Below are 22,023 nucleotides of genomic sequence, written 5' to 3'. Positions count from 1 at the left end.
GATCTCTTAACGACATTAATGTTCTTCATCGATCTCCACTATTTGCAAAGTTGGCCAACGGAGAAGCTCCTAAAGTGAAGTATAAGATAAATGGTCATGATTACACAATTGGATACTATCTTGCGGATGGTATATACCCATCTTGGGCTACACTGGTTAAGACCATACCTGAACCACGTGGTAGTAAGAGGACATACTTTGCAAAAGCACAGGAAGCAGTACGAAAGGATGTGGAACGAGCTTTTGGGGTGCTGCAGTCCCGTTTTGCTATAATTCGAGGGCCACCTCGGTTTTGGGACGATAAGACGCTGAGCGAAATTATTACAGCTTGTATTATCATGCATAATATGATTGTCGATGATGAGGGAATACTGGATCCTGACGAATGCTTTGACGACGGAGGAGATTGTGTTGAGCCCTCACATGAGCATACGGCAGATTTCGATGAATGTATTGAGAACCACTTGAAAATTAGAAACAAGGAAACTCACCATCAACTTTAAGAAGATCTAGTGGAGCATCTGTGGCAACACCATCCGGACCTTTGTATTTAGTTCTTTGTTTACTCAATTATAAGTTATTTGTCGTGTCATGAGTATAACATATCATGAGAACTACTTGAGAACCTATTTGTTTAGTGTCTTCTATTTATTTATTTACTCAAATGGACGGTACTGCCTCAACGGACAGAATTTCAATCTATTCAATGTCTTCCTTTAGTTTCTGTTCTCTTTATATATATCAAGCATGCAAGGTGATGTGTCCAATATGTGAACTGAAAAGAATAATACACAAGGGTCATCTTGATGCCTAAGTCAGGCTGCAATGGGAGGAAAAGAAATTCCAAAGTGAACACATGTTCCTATTGACACCACTGGAAGAACATCGGCAGCATTTCTTTCTTCCCATTGCCTCTCATTCAAGAAATAACTGAATCCCATTGGAGGCTGCAATGTGGCTGCAATGGAAGTTTCAGGTACAAACCCTCTCATTCAAGAAATAACTTGCTGCAACAGCCACATGGTTGAAGAGACAAAATCCCATTGCCTCACCATGTTCGCGAGGGGAGCACACATCAAGACACAGAATGGAACAGCTATAGAAAGTTAGGAATATTTTTGTGAAATGCAGGGAAGGTTGAAATAAACTTTACATCTATGACAGAACCAGCAGCTTTTAATATTGTGTAGCACAATAAAGTTGTGTACCACTTTAAAACTAACTACAAATAAAAAAGAGACTTCTAATTCATCCGACGTGCAACGATCTCAGCCTGCAAGCACATATAGTACTGTCTTTGCATGTCACTCATAGCACTAAGATCCATACTCATTATTCTCTGTTCTTCTGCAATACGCTTCAAGTAAAGATTGTTTGCCTCATTGTCAAGGCGCTCTTTCTCTTGCTCAAGTCTCTTTTGCTCATTTGTATACTTTTGTTCTTCAATTGCAAGCTTCTTTTGTTCCAGCTCAAGCCTCTTTTATCAAGAGCACATGCTTTTGCAAATCTGTCATCTCTCTTTAGCTCCTTTTCTGCATCAGCCTCTCTCTTCTTTGCCCATAGAGTGTCCAACGCATCTGAATATGCATCCATACCCCCTCTACGCATCTCTTTTGCCATCTTCTTACCAATTATTCTTCGTGGCAGATCTGTTTGTGGAGGGCTAGTCTCAGCAGGAGCATCCTGATTGCCATCCGGAGTAGTAGGATCAACTAATCCCGGACTTGTATTCTTTGCTTCCTTTTGCTTTCTATGGCTGTTTTTTGCAGCTGCTGCTAGCTGTTGCTTCTCATGCTATTTTGGCTGATTTCTAAGCTGGAGCCAACAGTGCCTAAACTGAAAAGACTTGTTGTGGGTGTCTAGGGACTTGAAAAGCTTCTCAGCCTCCTCTACCTGCATATAATAGAGACGCGTTAATCGGAATAGTAGGATATTAGTGCACAATGTTAGATGTAGTAGTGTTTGTTACCCTGTCATGAATAGTCATTCCGCTCTGGTTTCTATTGTTTATCTAGGATATACAAGCACAAAACGTGCTAACAGCATCATTGATAGAACTCCAACAATGCAGCAAGGAATTTTGATTACGATCTGGTAAAGGTCCTCTATTGCTATCATAGTATCGATGGATTCTTCTCCAGAACGTATCTTTGGTTTGATTTGTCCCTTGTGTTGGATCCGTACTAACATTTAACCATGCTGAAACAAGAAGCCTATCTTCATCCACACTAAAGTTTTTCCCTTTTTGCTTCTGAGGTGCCTTTGATGTGAGATTGATCTCGTTTTCGGGTGGTGACTGCTGCGACTCAATTGGTATAGTCCCATAGTCTTCGAAACCTGCATCATACTGACCGTCATTCAACAAGTTGGTGAAGTATCCATCACCTCCTTCCATTCCTGTTTTTTAAACAAAGGTATGAGTATCTTGCAGGTATGAGTAACTCATTTTATTGCCAACTAGTATCATGCACTCTGGTCAATCTGGTCAGAACTACACAATTAAATGGCAAAGAAATGGCCACGGCTTCCAATTCAGCATCACAAGTAAACCCACATCAGGGAACTTGGCTCTGAGCTTCAAGAGTTCTAAACTTAAACATCAATGATATAGAACCATAATCACATAAACTAACAGGAAGAAACAATGGTATTCCGCTGGTAACACCAATTGTTGACAACTAAACAGAATTGCACCGAGCTATAGCTAGTACATATGAATTCAGATAGCCATCGCAGGGGCAGCAGTACAGGCGCAACAAATTACTAGGAAATGTCTCAAGGACCTGTGTGTATCTTGTTTTTCAGCAGCAGTACAGGCACAAATTCACACTAGGTTTGTCCTTAATAAGGCTGAATCCAAATCAATGCAAATGCGCCCCGACTTCATTCATTCAAGATTGAATAGAATCATGCTGGAGTAATTATCAAATTGAGCGAGCACCACCTTGTTGTCGATGGGCGGGTTGAGCTTGGGGGAGAAGAGGAACCCGAAGGATTCGTCGAGCGTGGGCGGCGATGGCGCGGGGGACCTGGCGACGAAGCGGGCGATTCCCGCGGGCGTCGCGGTGGCGGCGCGCGACGTCAAGGGGCCGCCCGCGCGCGGCCTTCCAGACGGCGGTGGCGCGGCTTCTTGAGGGCGGTGGCGCTGCTTCTTGAGGGCGGAGGCGTGGCTACGACGGAGGAACGGCTTCCCGAGGACGGCGGCACCCGGACGTCGAGGGGCCGCCTGCCCGCGGTCTTCCACAGGGCGGCGACCCGGCTTCTTGAAGGCGGCGGGCGGCTTCTTGAGGGCGCCGGGTTCCTCTAGCGGCGAACCATGGGGCGAAGAAGGAACAGAGGGCTCTGGACGACGGTGCAGGAATGGGGAACAAGGGCTCGGCGGCAGCGGATAAGCAGAGAGAAGGCGCGAAAGGGGAAAAATGTGGCGCGAGTCGACGGATTTTGGCGCGGAAGTGCGGTTCGGGACTCCCTACCAGCTCCCCACATTTAGCGATGAAGTAGGGTGAGGTAGGGACTTGATAAATTTAGCAAGTAGATTTAAGGAACCATTGGAGTCATATTTTTTCTAATTACTCCTTAATTTTATGTTTAGGGAGTTTTTTAGCTAACCATTGGAGTTGCTCTAAACAATAAATATTTATCTATGAGCATGTTCTCTTCCTAAAATTTTAATTTTTTAGATGTGTTTGAATTTCGCCACCGCCAAGACTGATCACACGATCATCAACAAAACCTGTCACGTGACCCTGGTGATAGCTTAACACGAGACTGATCACACGATCTCGCCACCACCACCACCACCCAGGGAATACAAAACCCTCGATAATCGCGATTATCGGTGAAATTTATCGTTACCGATGCTAGCTGAGAACGTAAACCGACTGAAATTTCGCTAGATTTCAATGAAAAATTCAAAAATTTGAAAAGATTTATAAAAAGTAGAGAACTTATTTTTATAAAAAACTAGACCTTCTCTTGATTCCAGAATGTTGTCACATATTAAAAGCAACAATTGTTTGCTTAGGAAAATTTTTTTTTTATCTAACTACCCGTTACGATCTACTAACCCGTTAACCCTTCCACCACATTGTGGCCTCACGAGGACCACAGTCACTCTCTCTCCAACCTTCTGTCCAACCTCCTGTCCCTTGTCCCTTTCCAGTTCACTTTCCCCTGCCTCTCACTTTCCTTACATGCGCGCAAGCACGGAGCATCCCTTGTCCCTTTCCAGTTCACTTTCCCCTGCCTCTCACTTTCCTCACACGCGCTCCAGTTCACTTTCCCCTGCCTCTCACTTTCCTCACACGCGCGCAAGCACAGAGCAAGAGAGCGGGCGATTTCAGCTCCGTTCACCGATTTTCGTGCGATTAAGGCCGATAATCAATGTATGTGCGCCGATTATCGATGATGCTGCAGCTGGGAGCGACCGATTATCATTTCAATATTTAGGAATATTATTATGGATATCACACGTACCAGCAAGAAGAGACCGAAGAATGATTAAATTGATATGCCGAATGCCTTCATGTATGGACTATGTGCTTGCTAAGTTTGTATGTGGCTTGTATAGACTATGTACTCTTATTTCTATACACTATAAGGTTTGTATGAACTATGCACTCTTTTATTTCTATGAACTATGCACTCTTTTATTTATATGAACTATGAAGTTTGTATGGACTATGCACTCGTTTGTTTATATGAACTATGCACTTCGTGGTTTGTATATATGTGCAAATTCATGTGTTTTATGCAATTTTATGGGCAAAATATGTAAACATGTTTATTTCTTAGGCAATTCTATATGCAAAATTGTGCATGTATATGTAATTTATCTAATATAATATAATACATAACCTAAAAAATTAAATGCTATCAAACCTTTATTTTTTTTTCCACTGCCAAAACATATTTTCAGTAGGCGAAGCGATAAATCGTTCAGTTTGCATCGATTATCGACGATAAATTGTTGAATTTCATTTTTTTGAATTTAGGTCTCTTTACCGATCGGTTTTGGCAATTTTTCACCGATTTTCAACTGATTCTTATTACCGGAGCTCACTGATAAATACTGTATCGCCGGTAATGCAATCCTCGCCACCATGAGCAATCCAGAGGGGCAAGCAAACGCACCCGTGCGACCACAGTCTCTGACCGCTGGGCCCCGCCATCCCTCCCTCCTCTGCCGCTCTCCGCATTAACTGCAGGAAGCGGTGCAACTAGCCACTTGCAGTTTCGAGATCTGCGCCACCCCCTCTCTTTCCCCTTCTTCCAGACCCTTCCTCCCACCTGACCACCACCTCCCACGCGGCCGGCGGCGGCAGCGACTCCCACTCCTCCCCCGCAGCTGCGGCGAAGCGGCTTCCCCGATCATCAGGGGTGCGGGATGCGGAAGAAGGGTAGGGCTGTGCCGGAGTGGCTCAACAGCCCGATTTGGTCCGCGTCCTCGCCGGCGCCGACACCGGCGGACCCCTACGGCGCCGACCTCGCCCCGCCGCCGCCCCCCAAGCCCCCGCCGCCCCCCGCGTCGGACACGCCCGTGCCGCCGCCGCCGTCCTACGAGCAGGCGGTTCGGGGGCGCGGGCGAGGGGACGACGACGAGGAGGGCGGCGCCGGGGCGGCGGCTCTGCGGGCGCACCTGCTCGCGGACTTCAAGGCCGCGGTGCGTCGTGGGGAGAGGGGTTTCGGTGTTGGCTTGGATTCTCCCTGGGGTTTTTCGTGTTTGGCTGATTCCGTTGCTGTGGGTGCGTGCGTGCAGCTGTCGAAGAAGGTGGTGAATATGGGGGAACTGCGGCGGCTGGCCTGCCTCGGTGTGCCCGACGGCGGCGCGGGCGTGCGACCGGTCGTGTGGAAGGTCCCCACTCACAATCTCTATCCCTTCTCTTATGGTTCTGTGGTTTCTGCTGTGGTCTGTGCTCCGAGAAGAGTTGGGAGTTCTCCATTTCTCAATTGTAGTGCAGGGCTTTTGTGTTGACATTTGATCCGGCTTATTTACAAAATTTAGTATGACTTGGTAGTTATGGCAATGTTAATGATGTAGAATGTGTAAGTGAACCAGAAATCCTTTATGCACTACTTGAGAAGTTAAGAGTCTATGATTCCAAGAGGAATTGGGCTAGTGAGGTACATAAGGAACGGAAAAGGCTCACTGTCTAAAATGTGGTCCGTTTGCCCAGTTCTGCATGGCTGACATATGCCAAATATCGATTGCACTGGTTGACTTAGGACCTGGAAATCGAGTTTCCTAGTGTCTAATTTAAGGTGATAGATCGGGGTTGTGTGGTAAATGAAGAAGGGACAAGGTTCGTAGTGCCCTAAGTCGGATTTTATATTTTCAGTTGAATCATGTTGCGGTTGCTTCTGTGAAGAGAGATGGCCCTAGAATGAAAGATATTTTTGCCAAAGATTATGCCATAACCCATCATGTGAATATCTGTTAGATGTGCTAGGCCCATAACATTTTTTCAATTTTTCTTGAAGCTCAAGTTTTTTAACAGCTTGAAGGACCAAATTCATGACAGTCCTTCATGTACCTACATGGGCCTTTTTAGTGAAAAAAGCACCCACTCACAAAATATTACAAGTGGTTTGTCTTGTTAATATGATATCTTTCCTATATGTAGTTGTAAAACCTGAGCTTTGACAGATTGTGGACATCAGGGTCATGCTCTATACATGGTCTCACTAATAGTTTGAACTGACAAATCCTGCCCTATACATGGTCTCACTAGTAGTTTGAACTGACAATCTCGAGTAAAATAAATTATACTTTGCTATATGACGTATAAACTTGCCTTCTTTATGTTGGATAGGATTCAAAGTTTTTCTTATTCGTTTGTAACCTTATAACTCTACCCTGGTGGGCTATATCTTATATATGTTAATCTTGTCCTGAGCGTGCTAATCATCTGCGTACATCTGAAATTACTTAAGCTGATGTTCAAAATTTAATGGTATGGATTTAGCATGGCTTGTGTCGCAGTTTGCATTGACCCCAATCTTTGTACCATCTGTTGTTTTGTGAAGGGTCATGATTAAGCATGCATTCTAGGAGCTTCGTTCAGTCCTTTTGTACATTTATATTATTTTTGTTATCTAACTGTGTACACGAGAAATTTATTCTACTATATTTATAGTGTGCAGCTTCTCTTAGGGTATTTGCCAACTGATCGTGGTTTATGGCCCTATGAGTTAGAAAAGAAGCGGAGCCAATATAGTGCGTACAAAGAAGAGTTTCTTCTAAATCCTGTAAGTTACAGTTGCCAATCTAAGTATCAATCAGTGAATATCCATCACCCCTAGTTATCTTTGTACACATTATATTAGGGCAATATCTAGAGCTGTTGGGAAAAATCTGCTTGTTGTTTGGTAAGACAATAAGCATGTTTGTTTTGTCTGAAAAAAAAATCAAGAATGTACCCAGAGAATGAAAATTCATCTGGTAATATTTTGACAAAAATACTTAGTTGAGTAGCTTTCACCATAGATTTCAGTTAAAAATTCTTTAAAACCTTAATAATAGCATAATCCAGAACCTTTTCTACTAAGTGGTTCTTTTTAGGGCACATGAATCATTGAATGTTTATATGAGAATTCTGACGGCATACTTCATGTGGTCAGTCAGAAAAACTACGGAGAATCGAGGAATCAAAGCTGTCAAGAAAGAAAGAACTAAATATTGAGAGGACTGGCTTGCTTCCGAGATTGGAGGTTACTAATGAAGAACATCCTTTAAGCTCTGGTAAATCTAGCTTATGGAACCAATATTTTCAGGTACTGTTTCATATTAGCTTTGCAACCGATGCTATTTGAAGAAATTAGGTTTGTATGCATGGTTCGCAAAACCAGTGGTAACTGGCTTGTTTCCTAGCACACTACTAGGTACCTTCTGTCACGGGATTGGCTCGAATTACGCAAAATAACACCAAAATGCATTGCCTCCTGAGAAATTCTTTGCATTTATGGTGCAATTTTCCTATGCTATGAGCACTGTGCGCCTATGTGGGCTTGTGTTTCTCCCAATTTTCACATGAAGCTAGGCTTTCTGGCTCCCTTTATTTGGATTTATTGCTGAATTTCTACCTATTTGAAACTTGGAATGTGCCCAGGACTGATGTCAAGAGATTTCTGTTATCATTGTTTTCTCTGTCTGCATGTGAATTGGAGTGTGTGAGATGTGTATCTACCCTCCTAATAATCTATCATAGTGCAACACCACTACACCAGTACATCAATATCTCATTATCTCTACCTGTTCGGTCTTTTTGATCGTATCATTAGACATGACTACAACTTACATTGTTTCGGCTGTCAAGCTTCGAGTTGTATACTTCAGCTGAACCAATCTTCTTTTATATTTTTTTCCCTTTTGGTTTTAACAAGAACGAGAAGTATAATGAAAACTAAGAGGAAAGAACATGGAAAAGTTGATTCTTCTGACTTGTATTCTGCTCAAGGCTATCTTACTTGTACAGTTGATGTCCACTGAACAGTTCTATTTTGCTGAATGAATATGAAGTGGATGTACAAATAGTTTTCCTTTCATCATTAATTGTTCATCTTCTAAACAAATATATCAGGAGTCAGAGATATTAGAACAAATAGATCGAGATGTAAAGCGAACACATCCGGACATGCCATTTTTCTCTGCCAAGTCGAACCAGGTTCGCATTCAGTGTCTAGTGTTTATGGTGTTCTTACTGTTGCCTGTTCTACCAATAGAAACGTATTGTTTGTACTGATCATTTGAACTCCTATCAGGAATCTCTGAGGCGTATTCTGATTATCTTTTCAAAATTGAACCCAAGCATAAGATACGTGCAAGGAATGAATGAAGTTTTAGCACCTCTATTCTACGTATTCAAGAATGACCCTGACCCAAGCAGCTCAGTAAGTTCTTCAGCCATTAATTTTTTTTTCCATGATTGTCCACTAGGTCCCTAGATTTTGAGACCACCCTATACCTCCTTGCCTAGATAGAGACCATAATATTTATTAATCTGTTCATTTTTATGTATTACTTCAGAATTATTCTGTTGATTATTGTTGTCACATGGTATTCATCAACTGAATTATGCATTTTCTGAAATGTAGGCTTCAGCTGAAGCAGACACATACTTTTGCTTTGTTGAATTGTTGAGTGGCTTTAGAGACAATTATTGCAAGCATCTTGACAATAGCAGTGTGGGTATTCGATCTACACTGTCAAAGCTGTCCCAACTCTTGAAGCGACATGATGAAGAGCTATGGCGTCACATGGAGGTTACTACTAAGGTAGGCAATTTCAGTACTAGATTTCTGGGGCTAACTGTTAAGAATTATGAATTTCTGGATTTTGTGGAGATGAGAATTATCTGCTGCAATTTTTTTGTAATTTATCTTCTGTCATACCGAGAAATCGCATTTGTAATTGCATCAACACAGCTTTGCTATCCTATTCTTATGTTTTCATCCATAGCTGAAATTATACTTCTCATTATCAATGATGTCAGGTCTTATCCACTGAACAGAAATAGCAGAAACCGAATGAGATAAAGTGGGTATCCAGTTTGTTTTGACATAAATCACTAAGTTTATATTTGTGCAACACATCTTACAGATTCCTGGTATTCTGGGTTTCAATTAAATGATAGACTAAATATTCTTCATAACAGAATATCTTATTGTAGTTGCTGGTTATAGATGGTGGATCTTTCCCTTGGATAATTGCTTAGGTTAAATGTGCAATATCCATATTACAAACGGTACATAGTAATTGTGTTGCTAGCTGTAAAATACACTGGTGTTTAGCGACTGGTGGGTACAGAGGTTCTTGCATACATGGCAACTATACACACTAAAAAACGTCCAAAGGATAAAACCTGACATGTCTTGTTTTTCTCCAGTTGCATTGTTGGTGTTGATACCAATTTGCTTTAGCAGATCAAGATTGATAATTGTTTGTTGTTCAATGTACAGGTGTACCCACAATATTATGCATTTAGATGGATCACATTGCTGTTGACGATGGAGTTCAGATTCAATGTATGTATACATATTTGGGATGCTATCTTGGGCGATCCGGAAGGCCCACCGGTACGTTACCACCTCCGAACTACAATTGTAGGCATCTTCCCAGCAGAGTTTAGGGCTAATCCTTTGCATGCTCTCATGCAGGACACACTGATGAGGATATGCTGTGCCATGCTCATCCTAGTCCGGAAGCGGCTGTTGGCTGGGGACTTCACTGCCAATATCCAGTTGCTGCAGCATTACCCAGCTACTAACATCGATCACCTCCTCCACATCGCCAACCGATTGAGAGGGACAGTTGCCAGCTAGTGGTTCATTGTCTTTCCTGCATACCTGTATTTCAATTTTGTCCATGTTGGTAGCTTGAACATATCGGTGTTCCTAGAGTGGCGTTTGACATTGCCTTTGTGTTCTGTTTCGCCCTTTTTGGTGTGGCTGAAGATCAGAAGATGAGACACTAAAGGTGTCAGAGCTCTGAGTAGCGCTTATGTTTTTTTTATACATCGAAAACGCTCCTGGGCTCCTTCCAGCTTTCAGTACAGGAAAGGAAGGAATCTCTTCTATTAAAACTCCCTGTCGTTTCCTCGCACCAGGAGCGGCCACGTCGTCAGCGGCCGCGTCCCGTGCCGACACGTGCCTGCGCGGGATGGCCGCCCCGGAGTCGGCGATTTCGCAAAAAAGTCCTCGCGTTTAGTGGGAATTGTGCTTTCCTCCCGGAGGCGCAGACCCTATCCGCATTTCTCTCTCCCGTTGCCCCTCGATTCCGCATGGCCGCTGGCGCCGCTGTCACTCCGCGTGCCGCTCGCACGCCGGTGCCGTCGTCGCGTCCCCGCCACGCCGCCGGTGTCCGCCTCCGCGCCCTCTCTCACGCAGGTGTTTTTCTGCTCCACCCCGCCTGCTGCTCCCCATTGCCCCTCGATTCCGCACGGCCGCCGGCGGCGCTGCCGCTCCGCGCGCCGCTCGCACGCCGGCGCCGTCTTCCCGTCCGCGCCCCCGCCACGTCGCCGGTGCCCGCCTCCGCACCCTCTCTCCCGCGGATGTTTCTGCTCCACCCCCGCTTGCGGCTCCCCTTCGGTCGTATCTCCCAGATCTTGGTCCCGGCACAGCGGCTGCCGCCGCCGCTGCACGCGCTGCTCCCGCGCCGCCGCAGCCGTCCCATCCGCGCGTTCCCATCCCGCCGCCGATGCCCACCTCCGCTGCCCCTCACGCCGATGTTGGTGGCCTCCGAGCCGTGTCGATCTCCGGCGGCGGGTAACACTGTGCAGCTTGCACGCGGTCCCATCTGCAGCGGCCGTACGCAGGCGTGGATGGTCGGAGCGAGGGGTCGGCTTCACCGGTGATTAGGTTAGGAGGATGGGTAGCGTACCTAATCACTTCGGCTACTTCCTGTTGCATGTTCCATCGGCGTAGTTGGTAGCCCGCCGCCCATTCCTCCCGTACGCGCGCCCTTGCTGTGCCCGCCGCCCATACCTCCCGTACGCGCGCCCTTGCTGTGCAGTGGCTTCGGTGACGGCTGCACAGTTCCCCTTTGGAGCTGTTCCCAACCCTCCTCCCTTTATCTACCTGTTCTGAGGGCTGCTTTCCTCCTCTCCCTCCCTCCATTGCTTGCCTCCTTAACCGTCCCGTGGCCTGTTTCTGTAGTTTCAAGGAAACTCCTTTTCGCCATTGCCATTTTCTTGCTGTATCCAGGTTCGATGCCTCGGAACGTTGCAACCCCTTCTGTTTTGCAGTGTTCGTTCTGGTTCTTCTCGTGATTTGCTGATATGTTGTTGCAATTTGTAGCCCTGGTGCCACTGAATCATGGCGTAGGTGACATAGCCTGCCTGGACACTCTGGAGTCTTTGTCTCCTTGCTTTTATACCAGGTAGGTTCCTGCTCGCCCTTATCATGCTAGATGGGCGATTGTGATCTGGGTTGTCTCTTATTCTTAGATGTGGTCCTCTTTTTCGGTATTTTTCCATGTGCGTAGAGAGCAGCAGCAGCATTAGCTTCTCGAAAGGCAATAATATACTTGGACCATTATGGATGTTTATTATGCAGGCAATAATATACTTGGACTGTACTGATTGTTTGCATGTAAAACAGTCATTATTTGGTACTATAAATATACAATAGGCAAATGATTATTGGTATGCTATTAGAAGTGTAGGATATATGATGTTACTTATTTGCGGTTGCAATGTTTATTCAGGAAACACACCGGGTTATATTGGATCATAGGTAACCACATTTAATGGGGATGACGAGTCACATTGTTATTTCTGTGATGAGATAACAACAGCTTCCTAGGTTGAGGTCGCTTATATTTTGTAGCCAATGTATGCTTGTAATCTGCGTAACATTGGTGTTGGTCAGTGTGTGTTTGTAAGGGTTTCCTACTCTATTATTCTTTAATATAATTATATGCAGCTCTTCCGCGTGTTTGCAAAAAAAGATTACAGCATAAAGCATCTTTCTGGGAAATTTGGCAGTCCAGGCACTGTCTTTGGTTCCCGACAGACCATCCAACTGTTCTTGAGGTTTGAAGAACAATTGGATTCTGGGACTAAAAGATCTTAAGTTCAGATTGTATTTAAAATTCTAATGTCTTTCAGTGCTTCCCTTTTGGGATGCATCTTGGGACTTGGTGGAACTGATGACATGCATTCAGCAGCACGTGTTTGCTTGCATCTCTTACTGTAAGGGTCCTGAGGAAGATGTCAAAGAGCTCCATCTATTATAAGATAACCATTTGATGCAAATTAATTGCTTACATAAGATAACCTTTTGATGCAAATTAATTGCTTACATTTTGTTTTACTTGCATTATCATTCTCTTGGCACATGTTGTATGCTCTTTAGTTGCCATCTAAAACTGTGTAATGACATCTAGCAATTAAGCTCATAGTTTACAGTATTCTTAATGGAACAAAGGTGACCTTTTTTTATATGTGCAGGTTAAATTTATGGTCGATGGTGATTTCATGCCCGTTCCTGAGAGTAGCCTAAGAAGTGCTATAAAGGAGAACTATTTCAAAGGAAAGTTTAGCCCGGAGCTTACCGCTACACAAGTAAGTTTGAATAAGCAAAAAATTTGAATTTGCATGCTGTTGTTAATTGTTATGTTCACAAGGAGAAATGAATTGTGCCAAACATCATTTTAATGTTAACTAATGGAATGAGTTCTGAAGGACTCTGCTTCAGCTACCCCATTAGGGAGCACGGTTTATTCTGGTTCTAGCGCTTATCTTACATGTGTAGCCACACTACGGTTTTTTTATCCGTATATTTGATGTATTGGTTATCTTGAGTCTCTCAAGTGTTGCCTTCTTGATGGATTGTAACGCAGATGATATCCTATTTATGTTCAAACATGTTATGTTGTATCTGCTTGCTGATTTATGTATAATAAAGGGACTCTTGAATGATTAGTAAAATATATTTGTGATGACTGAATGCATTGGTTCTATTTACAGGTTGTCTTTTGATCCGTGACTGCTTACAATATACTAGGTGGGCTGTTATCCAAATGTGTGAGGTTAGTTATATTTCTTGATGAACTCACACGTGTAATTTGTTGTCTTCGAAAGATGCAATGAAATCTAATTTAAATACAGATCTTTTCTTCTGAGCTTGTGGCTTCTCTGTTGCGCATTGTTATTTTTATTGGTAGGCCTGGTACAATGGCAGTGGCATCGGTCATGTGAAGCTGTAGAGAACAACGTGATCTGCACGTACAAGCAGGTTAGACGAATCAGCTGTGTTGGTAAGATAACCAAATGCTTCCTCTTTGCAAATGCTTCCCCGTTTAGTCCTTTCTTTAGAATTGTATGCCTGGCATTTGGATATGCAGAGTATTTACCTTGTGACATGTAATGTATGACTCGTTGTTTTTTTTATGTTCTTTCTAAAGGACTGGTCATTGTGTGATACACCCTGAAAAATAAAGTCCTGAGTCTCTAGAATGTGGTCAAGAGAGGGAGGGTCTATCTGGATCCATTCGTATCCATGAATATAATGTTTGAAACACCCTGTACATAAGCATGTAAGAGGATGTCTTGCGGAATAATGAACAGAATTCTGACCCTGTACTCCTGTTGCTAGCAAGCATTGGATTAGGTCTTGCTTGGATTTTTTTTTGGTGTGCTATTTGTTTGCTTGCATTATAGTGGATTCGTGTGGTGACAAGCTTAATCCATTGCTGTGAGCACTTAATCTAGCTTGTCCTGTTAGTGCTTAGTAGGTTGATTGCATTCTTGTTTTCTGTTTACATTAGTCGTAGGGCAGCACTTGGGGTCAACTAATTTTCCTTGCTTTGGTCCGGTGCATATGTGTTGAGCTCAATGGTGGTCAGCTCCAGCCTTTTATTGTTAGTGCCATTTTTTTCTTTGCTTAGATGTTAACATCTGATTTGTGAAGAATTTGACAGATTTAAGCAACAAAAATCTGTTGACAATTCTTAATCTATATTTACAAGTGATCGAGTGAAAGAAAAGATTACCTTTGACCATTCAAACTTCGAAACTAGACTTGTTGTGGGGTCATAGAAAAGGTAGCACGACCCACATGCAAAAATAGTTTTTTTCTTGAGGCTTGAGCACAGACAAGCAAAGAAATACTGCCTTTTCAATCTAGGAGTGAATGAAGTCCTACTGCAGCTTTTTAAAGAGTAATGTTAGCCATGGTTAGTCCTTATGAAATTCACGAATCATTTGACAACCTTATTCACTAAGAGGAAATAATAGAAGCACATCTACCATAGCATTGTGCGCACATGCACAGATCAGATTATAAACAATACAGGTGCTTCATTTGAGTCAGGAACCACAGTTGTTCAGTTGAGTAGGAAAAAATATGTGTGTTTATTTATTGTGGCTTGTGCTTCTCTTTGGAATAATAGCAAACATTTTAGCTAAGCATTGTTTAAATGCATGGGCTAGCTGAACATTTTGAAAATTGTCTACTGAATATTATTAAATTGCTAGCTCAGTACTACTTAAATAACATTTGAATATTGTTGAACTACTTTGTTAACATTTGAATATTGTTGAACTACTTTGTTACTGCACAAGAATGTGAGAATATGACCTCTAAAATATCCTTGAAAGGGCTGATATCAATGTGCAATATTAGCTGCAGTTTCTACTGGGCATCGTACGCTAGCTGTATGGTGGATATAGAAAAAGAAACTAAAGGTCCTGCTGCACCTCCACAGAGAGAAAAAAAGGAGGAATGCTGCTATTTGTCTATAAAAATAGATCAGATCATTCTAAAAAAAAACTGAACAATAGATCTGAAGAACTTTCTTGTAGATCTATACTATGAAGAATTTGCTTTACTGTAAAGACACCAAGACATTAATAGATTTAGTTTACTGAAAAGTTTACAAGTACAAGTCCAAAGCACTAACAATTGGTTCCGCAGTCCCTTGACGAATACAGTTTCGATGAGTTGTATCTGATGGCTGTGTTCCAATCATGTTGGAGTCACAAGGCCAGCATACAACTTTTGCACATGTTCACCTCTTGTAAGGCTTGATGTGATAAAGTTTGATCTGATCACCAAATTCTGCTGCTTCTTGGTCAACTCTGTGCTTCAGCCTTCTCCAGGTCCTTAGCGTATCTGCCTGTATCAGTCCACGATACAGCGTTTCAAAGGTCATCCTCTGGGGAAGGAAACCTTTCTCTATTATTTCCTTAAAAGAATGGCACGCCTCTCTCCATTTCTGGCTGTCGCAAAAACCATGGATCAGCGAGGTGTCCGAACCTTTTTTGATTTTTAGGCTGATAAGTAGTGCAGGGCCCAGCATGTGCCTAACGGCATTTCCTTTATACAATTAGAGACGATGAATCTGCCACTTGTGCTTCCTTATATACCGGTTTTTATATTTTCTTACATCCACTCGGTTGATCCCGTATGGATAAATGCTGTACCCAGTTAAAATTAGAATATAGATGCTTCAGAGATGCCGTTTTCTTCAAAGATGGCACATTATCATGCATAGACAAAACCAGTAAATTATGTGGATTCCTGAATGGCTGACGAATTGTATTTGCGATGTCTAAATACATGAGTTTTATTTACAGGGTTTGTGTCATCGTCTTGTGAACTGTCCCTGCTTACAAGCTACTAGGTGGTTAGTTATTAAAAAGGTGTGAGGTTTGTTACATTTCTTGATGAACTTATATATGTAGGTTGTTGTTTTCGAAATATGCATTGAAATCTAATTTAAATACAGCTCTTCTCTTCAGCCCTTGCGGTTTCTGTTTCGTTTGACGCTGCTCATACAAGCAAGCTAGACAAGTTGCAACTGAAAAGGTATGTACTTAGTTTCGTAGCTTGCTTCTGCTATCAAACGCATTTGTCCCTTATCGTGTCAATGTTTATCTTGTTGCATAATGTGTTCTTTTCCCTTGCTATGTGCTTGTGATGATGCAATTGTCACCTTTATTTTGCCTTCGTTTCTTTCTGGTATATGTGCTGCTTACTTGTGGTTGCGTACGGTCTTCCTTAGCTTTATACGATCTGATTCTTGATGGCTGGAACTCCATCTGAGAGGGTTGCGCGTTGCCGTGAAAAGGCGAAGAAGAGGAAACTCTTGGGGCACGGTCGGTTTTATTCTTAGGAATTCCCTTTTTCTTGAAAAAAAAGACCTTTGAGGGGTAATCAAATGCTCTATTTTGCCTGCCATCAGCCTGTGGTAAGCCTTCTTATGAGGCTGGTCAACCCAGCACCTCTGCTCAAGTAGCAGTGCCTGATCAGCAGACGACGCTCAGTTGGCCGTTTTTTAGTCCAAAGAAAGCAGGTTAGTTTGGGTTAGGCCCCATGTCTCCTTCGTTTAACCTTTGAATATAAAAAAGTACTGGAATACCGTACACCATAATTATACCTATTTGCTACTCCCTCGTGCTACACAGGACATAGGTCTCTGATGGACTTCCCTAGGGATGTTGCTAGCTCAAATAGACGTCATCGACTTCACATACGTAGGGTGCATCGTAGGATATGCATCAACCCTTCTTTGACCTCTCTCGGAGGTGGTTTCCTCTGTCCTGCTTTGGAATTTGAGCTTCTATCCTTTCCTACTTTGCCAGCATAACATTGTCTATTCTTAACTATTTGGATCCGTGGCAGCCTCCAGTGCTACACCAGCTGCCCTGCTTCCTCTTAGTACAGAATATATTGAGACTCTTAAAGGTGCCTAAACACTTTTTCTATGTCATACGAGATTTAACATTTCTTTTGTGAGTTGCACACAAACATTTTCCAATTCTATGTTGTAGAGAACTACCCCGACCGGTCATATTATGGTGGCCCTACGCATGAGTGCGCGTACTGTGGAGCTGTTTTTTGGTTCCAAGAGCGTGTTAAGCGTACCTCCGCTGTGACACAACGGAAAATTATTTACGACCTTTGCTGTAAAGGAGGGAAAATCAGGTTGGAAACTTACAAAAAACCGCCAGAGCCTTTGTGTACCCTTTTGCAATTCGATGGTGATGCACGATCAAAGAGGTTCTTGCGCCAGATTCGATCATACAACTCCCTTTTTGCATTCACTTCACTAGGTGCGGCTGTCGATAGGACGATAAACAGTGGTAATGCACCTTATGTGTTCAAAATTAATGGAGTAGTTCATCATCGTATTGGTACACTGTTGCCCCACCAAGGAACACGACCTAGATTTGCGCAGCTCTATATTTATGATACTGAAAACGAGATACAAAACAGACTTAGTTTATTTGAGAGTGATGACAACACTCGTGTTCAGCCAGATCCTGATACTGCCCTTTCTTTGATGAATATGCTAAATGAAAATAACCAACTTGTCAAGGCGTTTCGATATGCTAGAGAACGTATAGAAGAAGAACCTGGTAAAGAGGTTACACTTCGTTTGTTAGGGTGCAACACATGAGATGATGTTCGATACAATTTGCCGTCGAGTGGCGAGATTGCAGCTGTAATTATAGGCGATTATTCTGCTGCTGAATACACCTACGATGTTCTTGTGCATGATAAAAAATCTGGACTCAAACGTGTTTCATACCTACATCCATGTTATATGGCCTTGCAGTACCCATTATTATTTCCTTACGGTGAACATGGCTTTCATTTGGGCATTAAATATAATGAAGATGAGGGTGACGGGAAGAAACGTAGATATGTCACAATGCTTGAGTTTGTTAGATACCATGTGCATTATAGGTTGAACGTCCCCAATCCATACACTTGCTATGGACGGCTAAGTGATCAGATAGATGTTGATGCGTACTCGACAATAGAAGGATCGAGATTGCAATTCATTGCAAACCACCAAAAGGAGCTACGGTGTGAGTCAGTGCAAGGAATAGCCGATGCTATTGATAAGGGTATGACTAGCGCTGATTCTGTTGGTAGTAGGATGATTGTGCCCCCCTCTTTTACTGGTGGTAGGAGGTACTATGTCATGAACTACCAGGATGCAATGGCCATCTGTAGAGTATATGGTCCTCCCGACCTCTTTGTTACTTTCACTTGCAACCCCAAGTGGAAAGAAATATCAGATGGATTGCATTTTGAACCTGGACAGCAACCATGTGACCGTTCTGAACTGGTTGTTCGGGTTTTCCATATGAAAGTTGAAGAATTCATAATAGACATTCGAAAGGGGAAGACATTTGGTCCGGTCCGTGCTGGTATGATATTCTAATATCATGCCTCATCCCTTTAGTCTACCTCCTACTCTATTTTGACTGATCCTTACTTTTGCCTACTTTATGTAGTTCTATATACCGTTGAATTTCAAAAGCGTGGCCTCCCACATATACACTGCCTTGTGTGGCTAGCGACCAGCAATTCCGAGTTTAATGCCTCTGCTATTGACAATATAATTTGTGCTGAAATCCCCGATGTGAACGCAGATCCATTGGGATATGCTTTGGTCGATGAATTCATGATACATGGTCCCTATGGTACTTACAATAAAAGATGTCCATGTATGAAAAATGACAAGTGCTCCAAAAATTTTCCTAAAACATTTCAAGACGAGACCATCATAGATAACTTTGGGTTTACGATATATAGAAGACGTGATGATGGCAGGTCTGTTTTAAAAAACAGCATTAGATTGGATAACAGGAGCGTCGTTCCACACAACATTTCGCTACTGAAGAAGTATAATGCGCATATTAATGTTGAATGGTGCAACAAAACGAACATGATTAAATACCTCTTCAAATATATTAACAAGGGGAGTGACCGAGCGAAGGTGTATTTTGAGATTACCGCGAAAACACCCAATGCATCTCCAGGGCCCCACCTGGCTCCTCCTAATGAAATTCAGGAATACATTGATGCGAGATACCTATCCACATGTGAGGCCGTATGGCGTATTCTTGAATTTGACATTCATTATAGGACCCCCTCTGTAGAGCGACTGACTGTGCATCTTCCTGGTATGAACTATGTACGATATGAGCCTAACGCTACCTTGACAGAAATACTCGAGAGCCCTGCAGCAAAAAGCACTATGTTAACAGCATGGTTTGATGCTAATTCAAAGCACAGCAAGGCAAGGCACCTGACCTATTGTGACTTTCCAAAAGAGTGGTCTTGGGACGCTTCACATAGGTGTTGGTGTCAGAAAACACCCGACACTAAAATTGGGCGGATATACTATATGCATCCAACTGCTGGAGAGTTATATTACCTATGCATGTTGCTAATGATAGTGAAGGGAGCTACAAATTATGCTGATATAAGGACGTTTAACAACAAGGTGTACAATACGTTTCGACAAGCATGTGAGGCACGTGGACTCCTTGAAGACGATAATGAATGGAACCTTTTATTTGATGAGTCAATAGTATATGCATCGTCACATCAGTTGAGACAATTGTTTGTCATGGTTGTGCTGCACTGCTTGGTTGGTAATGTGCGTGCCTTGTTTGACAAATATTGGCTCTATTTTTGTGATGATATATACCGTTCGGTTTGCCATGCCCTCGGAAACCCACATTACATTGTGCCTCATGAACAGCTTATGTCACTGCTCATAAACAAACTGACTGATACCTTTGCTTATAGTGGCGGCAACATAAATGACTATGACTTGCCAAGGATAGTAACTACATGTACTGATGTGTATGATAATAGATTGATCAATGATGAACTAGATACAGGGCCTCTAATGTTATCTATGCAAGCTGTGTCGTTAGTATCCTAACTAAATCCTGATCAAAAACATGTGTTTGATACAATCATTGCACGAGTTTCGTGCAACTCTCCTGGGTTTTTCTTTGTTTGTGGTCATGGCGGTACTGGAAAAACCTTTTTATGGAATGCTATCATCACACACCTTAGATCTGAAAAGAAAATTGTTCTTGCTGTCGCTTCATCAGGAGTTGCTTCTCTATTACTACCTAAAGGCCGCACCGCACATTCTAGATTCAAGATACCTTTTGACTTAAACGAGGCTGGAACATGTAGTATAAAACGAGGCACCATGTTAGCTGAGCTCATAAAAGTATCTGCACTAATAATATGGGATGAAGCACCCATGACACATCGACATTGCTTTGAGGCACTAGATAGAACCTTGCGAGATATACTTTCTGAAGAGAAACCCGCCAATGCTATTGTTCCATTTGGTGGCAAACCTGTTGTTCTTGGTGGTGATTTTCGCCAAATTTTACCTGTTGTTCGCAAAGGATCACGTTCTGCGATTGTTAATGCATCCATTACAAGCTCTAAGTTATGGCAGCACGTGTCTGTTCTAAAACTACATACAAACATGAGACTTCATAACCCCTCTCTAGATGCAACCCAACGTGCTGAAATTGAATCGTTTGGCAAGTGGATCTTATCTATTGGTGATGGGACTATTGCTGCCGAGCAAAGGGGAGAGGAACGTGAGGCTTCGTGGATTACAATTCCTGATGATCTGTTAGTGCACACCGACGGTGATAAGACTGCTGCCCTTGTGGCAGAGGTGTTTCCAGATTTTATTATGAATTACAAAAATCCTGAATATTTGGCCGCACGTGCTATTGTCTGTCCTAACAACCAAGATGCTGACGACATAAACGATTATATCGTCAAACTGGTCCCTGGAGACGATGTTCAGTATCTTAGCTGCGACACAATATCTAAATCAACTGAACATATACCTGATTTTGATGTCTTGTACCCAACCGAATTCCTAAATTCCATCAACACAAATAATTTCCCTATCCATAAACTTGTGCTGAAAAAAGGGGTCATTGTTATGTTACTCCGAAACCTTAATCAAACTATGGGCCTTTGCAATGGCACAAGACTACTTGTGACGCAACTTGGACAGCGTGTATTATGCTGCACAATACTGACTGGCTGCAGAGTTGGTGAAGAAGTTTTCATACCGAGGATCGCTCTAAACACTACAGATGTAAAGTGGCCATTTACACTGCAGCGAAGGCAGTTCCCTGTGCGAATATGCTATGCAATGACAATCAATAAAAGTCAAGGGCAGACCTTATCAACGGTTGGCCTTTGCCTGAAAAAACTAGTTTTTACACATGGCCAACTTTATGTTGCTGTTTCAAGATCAACATCTAGAAGCGGCCTTAGGATCCTGATTGAAAATCACAATGGCTCATGTGGTTCGCAGACTCGAAATGTAGTTTACAGAGAAGTCCTGGATGCCGCTAATACGGCATCAGCTTAGACCTGTTTACATAGAAAAAAAAGAAAAAGAAAAAGCACTGTACGTATTTTAGCGTGTAAATATGATTTTATCAGAGTTTGGTGATCTCTGTTGTTGGCTCTCATTTCTTCCGTTTCTGCTGCTGAGCTTGGTGCTGCATGCAAAGTATTTTGATCCTAATATGTTAGTGTGTTTAACTAATCGCAATCCCACATTTGCTTCTTTCTGTCCTACTGTTTCTGCACCTAACAGCTCTGTTTCCATACCAACAGATGGGAGACGTTTTGATTGGTGCCCTTATGGTTGAGGACTGCAGTGACTGCTTATGCGTACGTGCCTCTAGGATTTGGGAGTTCAACGATCTTCAAGATGAA

The 22,023-nt window shown here is 42.8% G+C and overlaps 1 protein-coding gene across 1 annotated transcript; it reads left to right on the top strand.

The window, feature by feature from the left end:
- Nucleotides 1-5,223: 5,223 nt before the first annotated feature.
- Nucleotides 5,224-10,512, top strand: LOC112903104 (TBC1 domain family member 13-like). The gene is made up of 9 exons (XM_025972319.1): nucleotides 5,224-5,662; nucleotides 5,759-5,854; nucleotides 7,144-7,248; nucleotides 7,621-7,773; nucleotides 8,580-8,663; nucleotides 8,761-8,889; nucleotides 9,094-9,273; nucleotides 9,958-10,074; nucleotides 10,156-10,512. The coding sequence occupies exons 1-9, from the start codon at nucleotides 5,387-5,389 to the stop codon at nucleotides 10,318-10,320; spliced, it is 1,305 nt and encodes a 434-aa protein (XP_025828104.1). The 5' UTR covers nucleotides 5,224-5,386; the 3' UTR covers nucleotides 10,321-10,512.
- Nucleotides 10,513-22,023: the final 11,511 nt, after the last annotated feature.

This window comes from Panicum hallii, chromosome 8 (genome assembly GCF_002211085.1).
Source record: "Panicum hallii strain FIL2 chromosome 8, PHallii_v3.1, whole genome shotgun sequence".
Classification (NCBI taxonomy): domain Eukaryota; kingdom Viridiplantae; phylum Streptophyta; class Magnoliopsida; order Poales; family Poaceae; genus Panicum; species Panicum hallii.
This window is presented reverse-complemented; position numbering and strand designations above follow the sequence as displayed.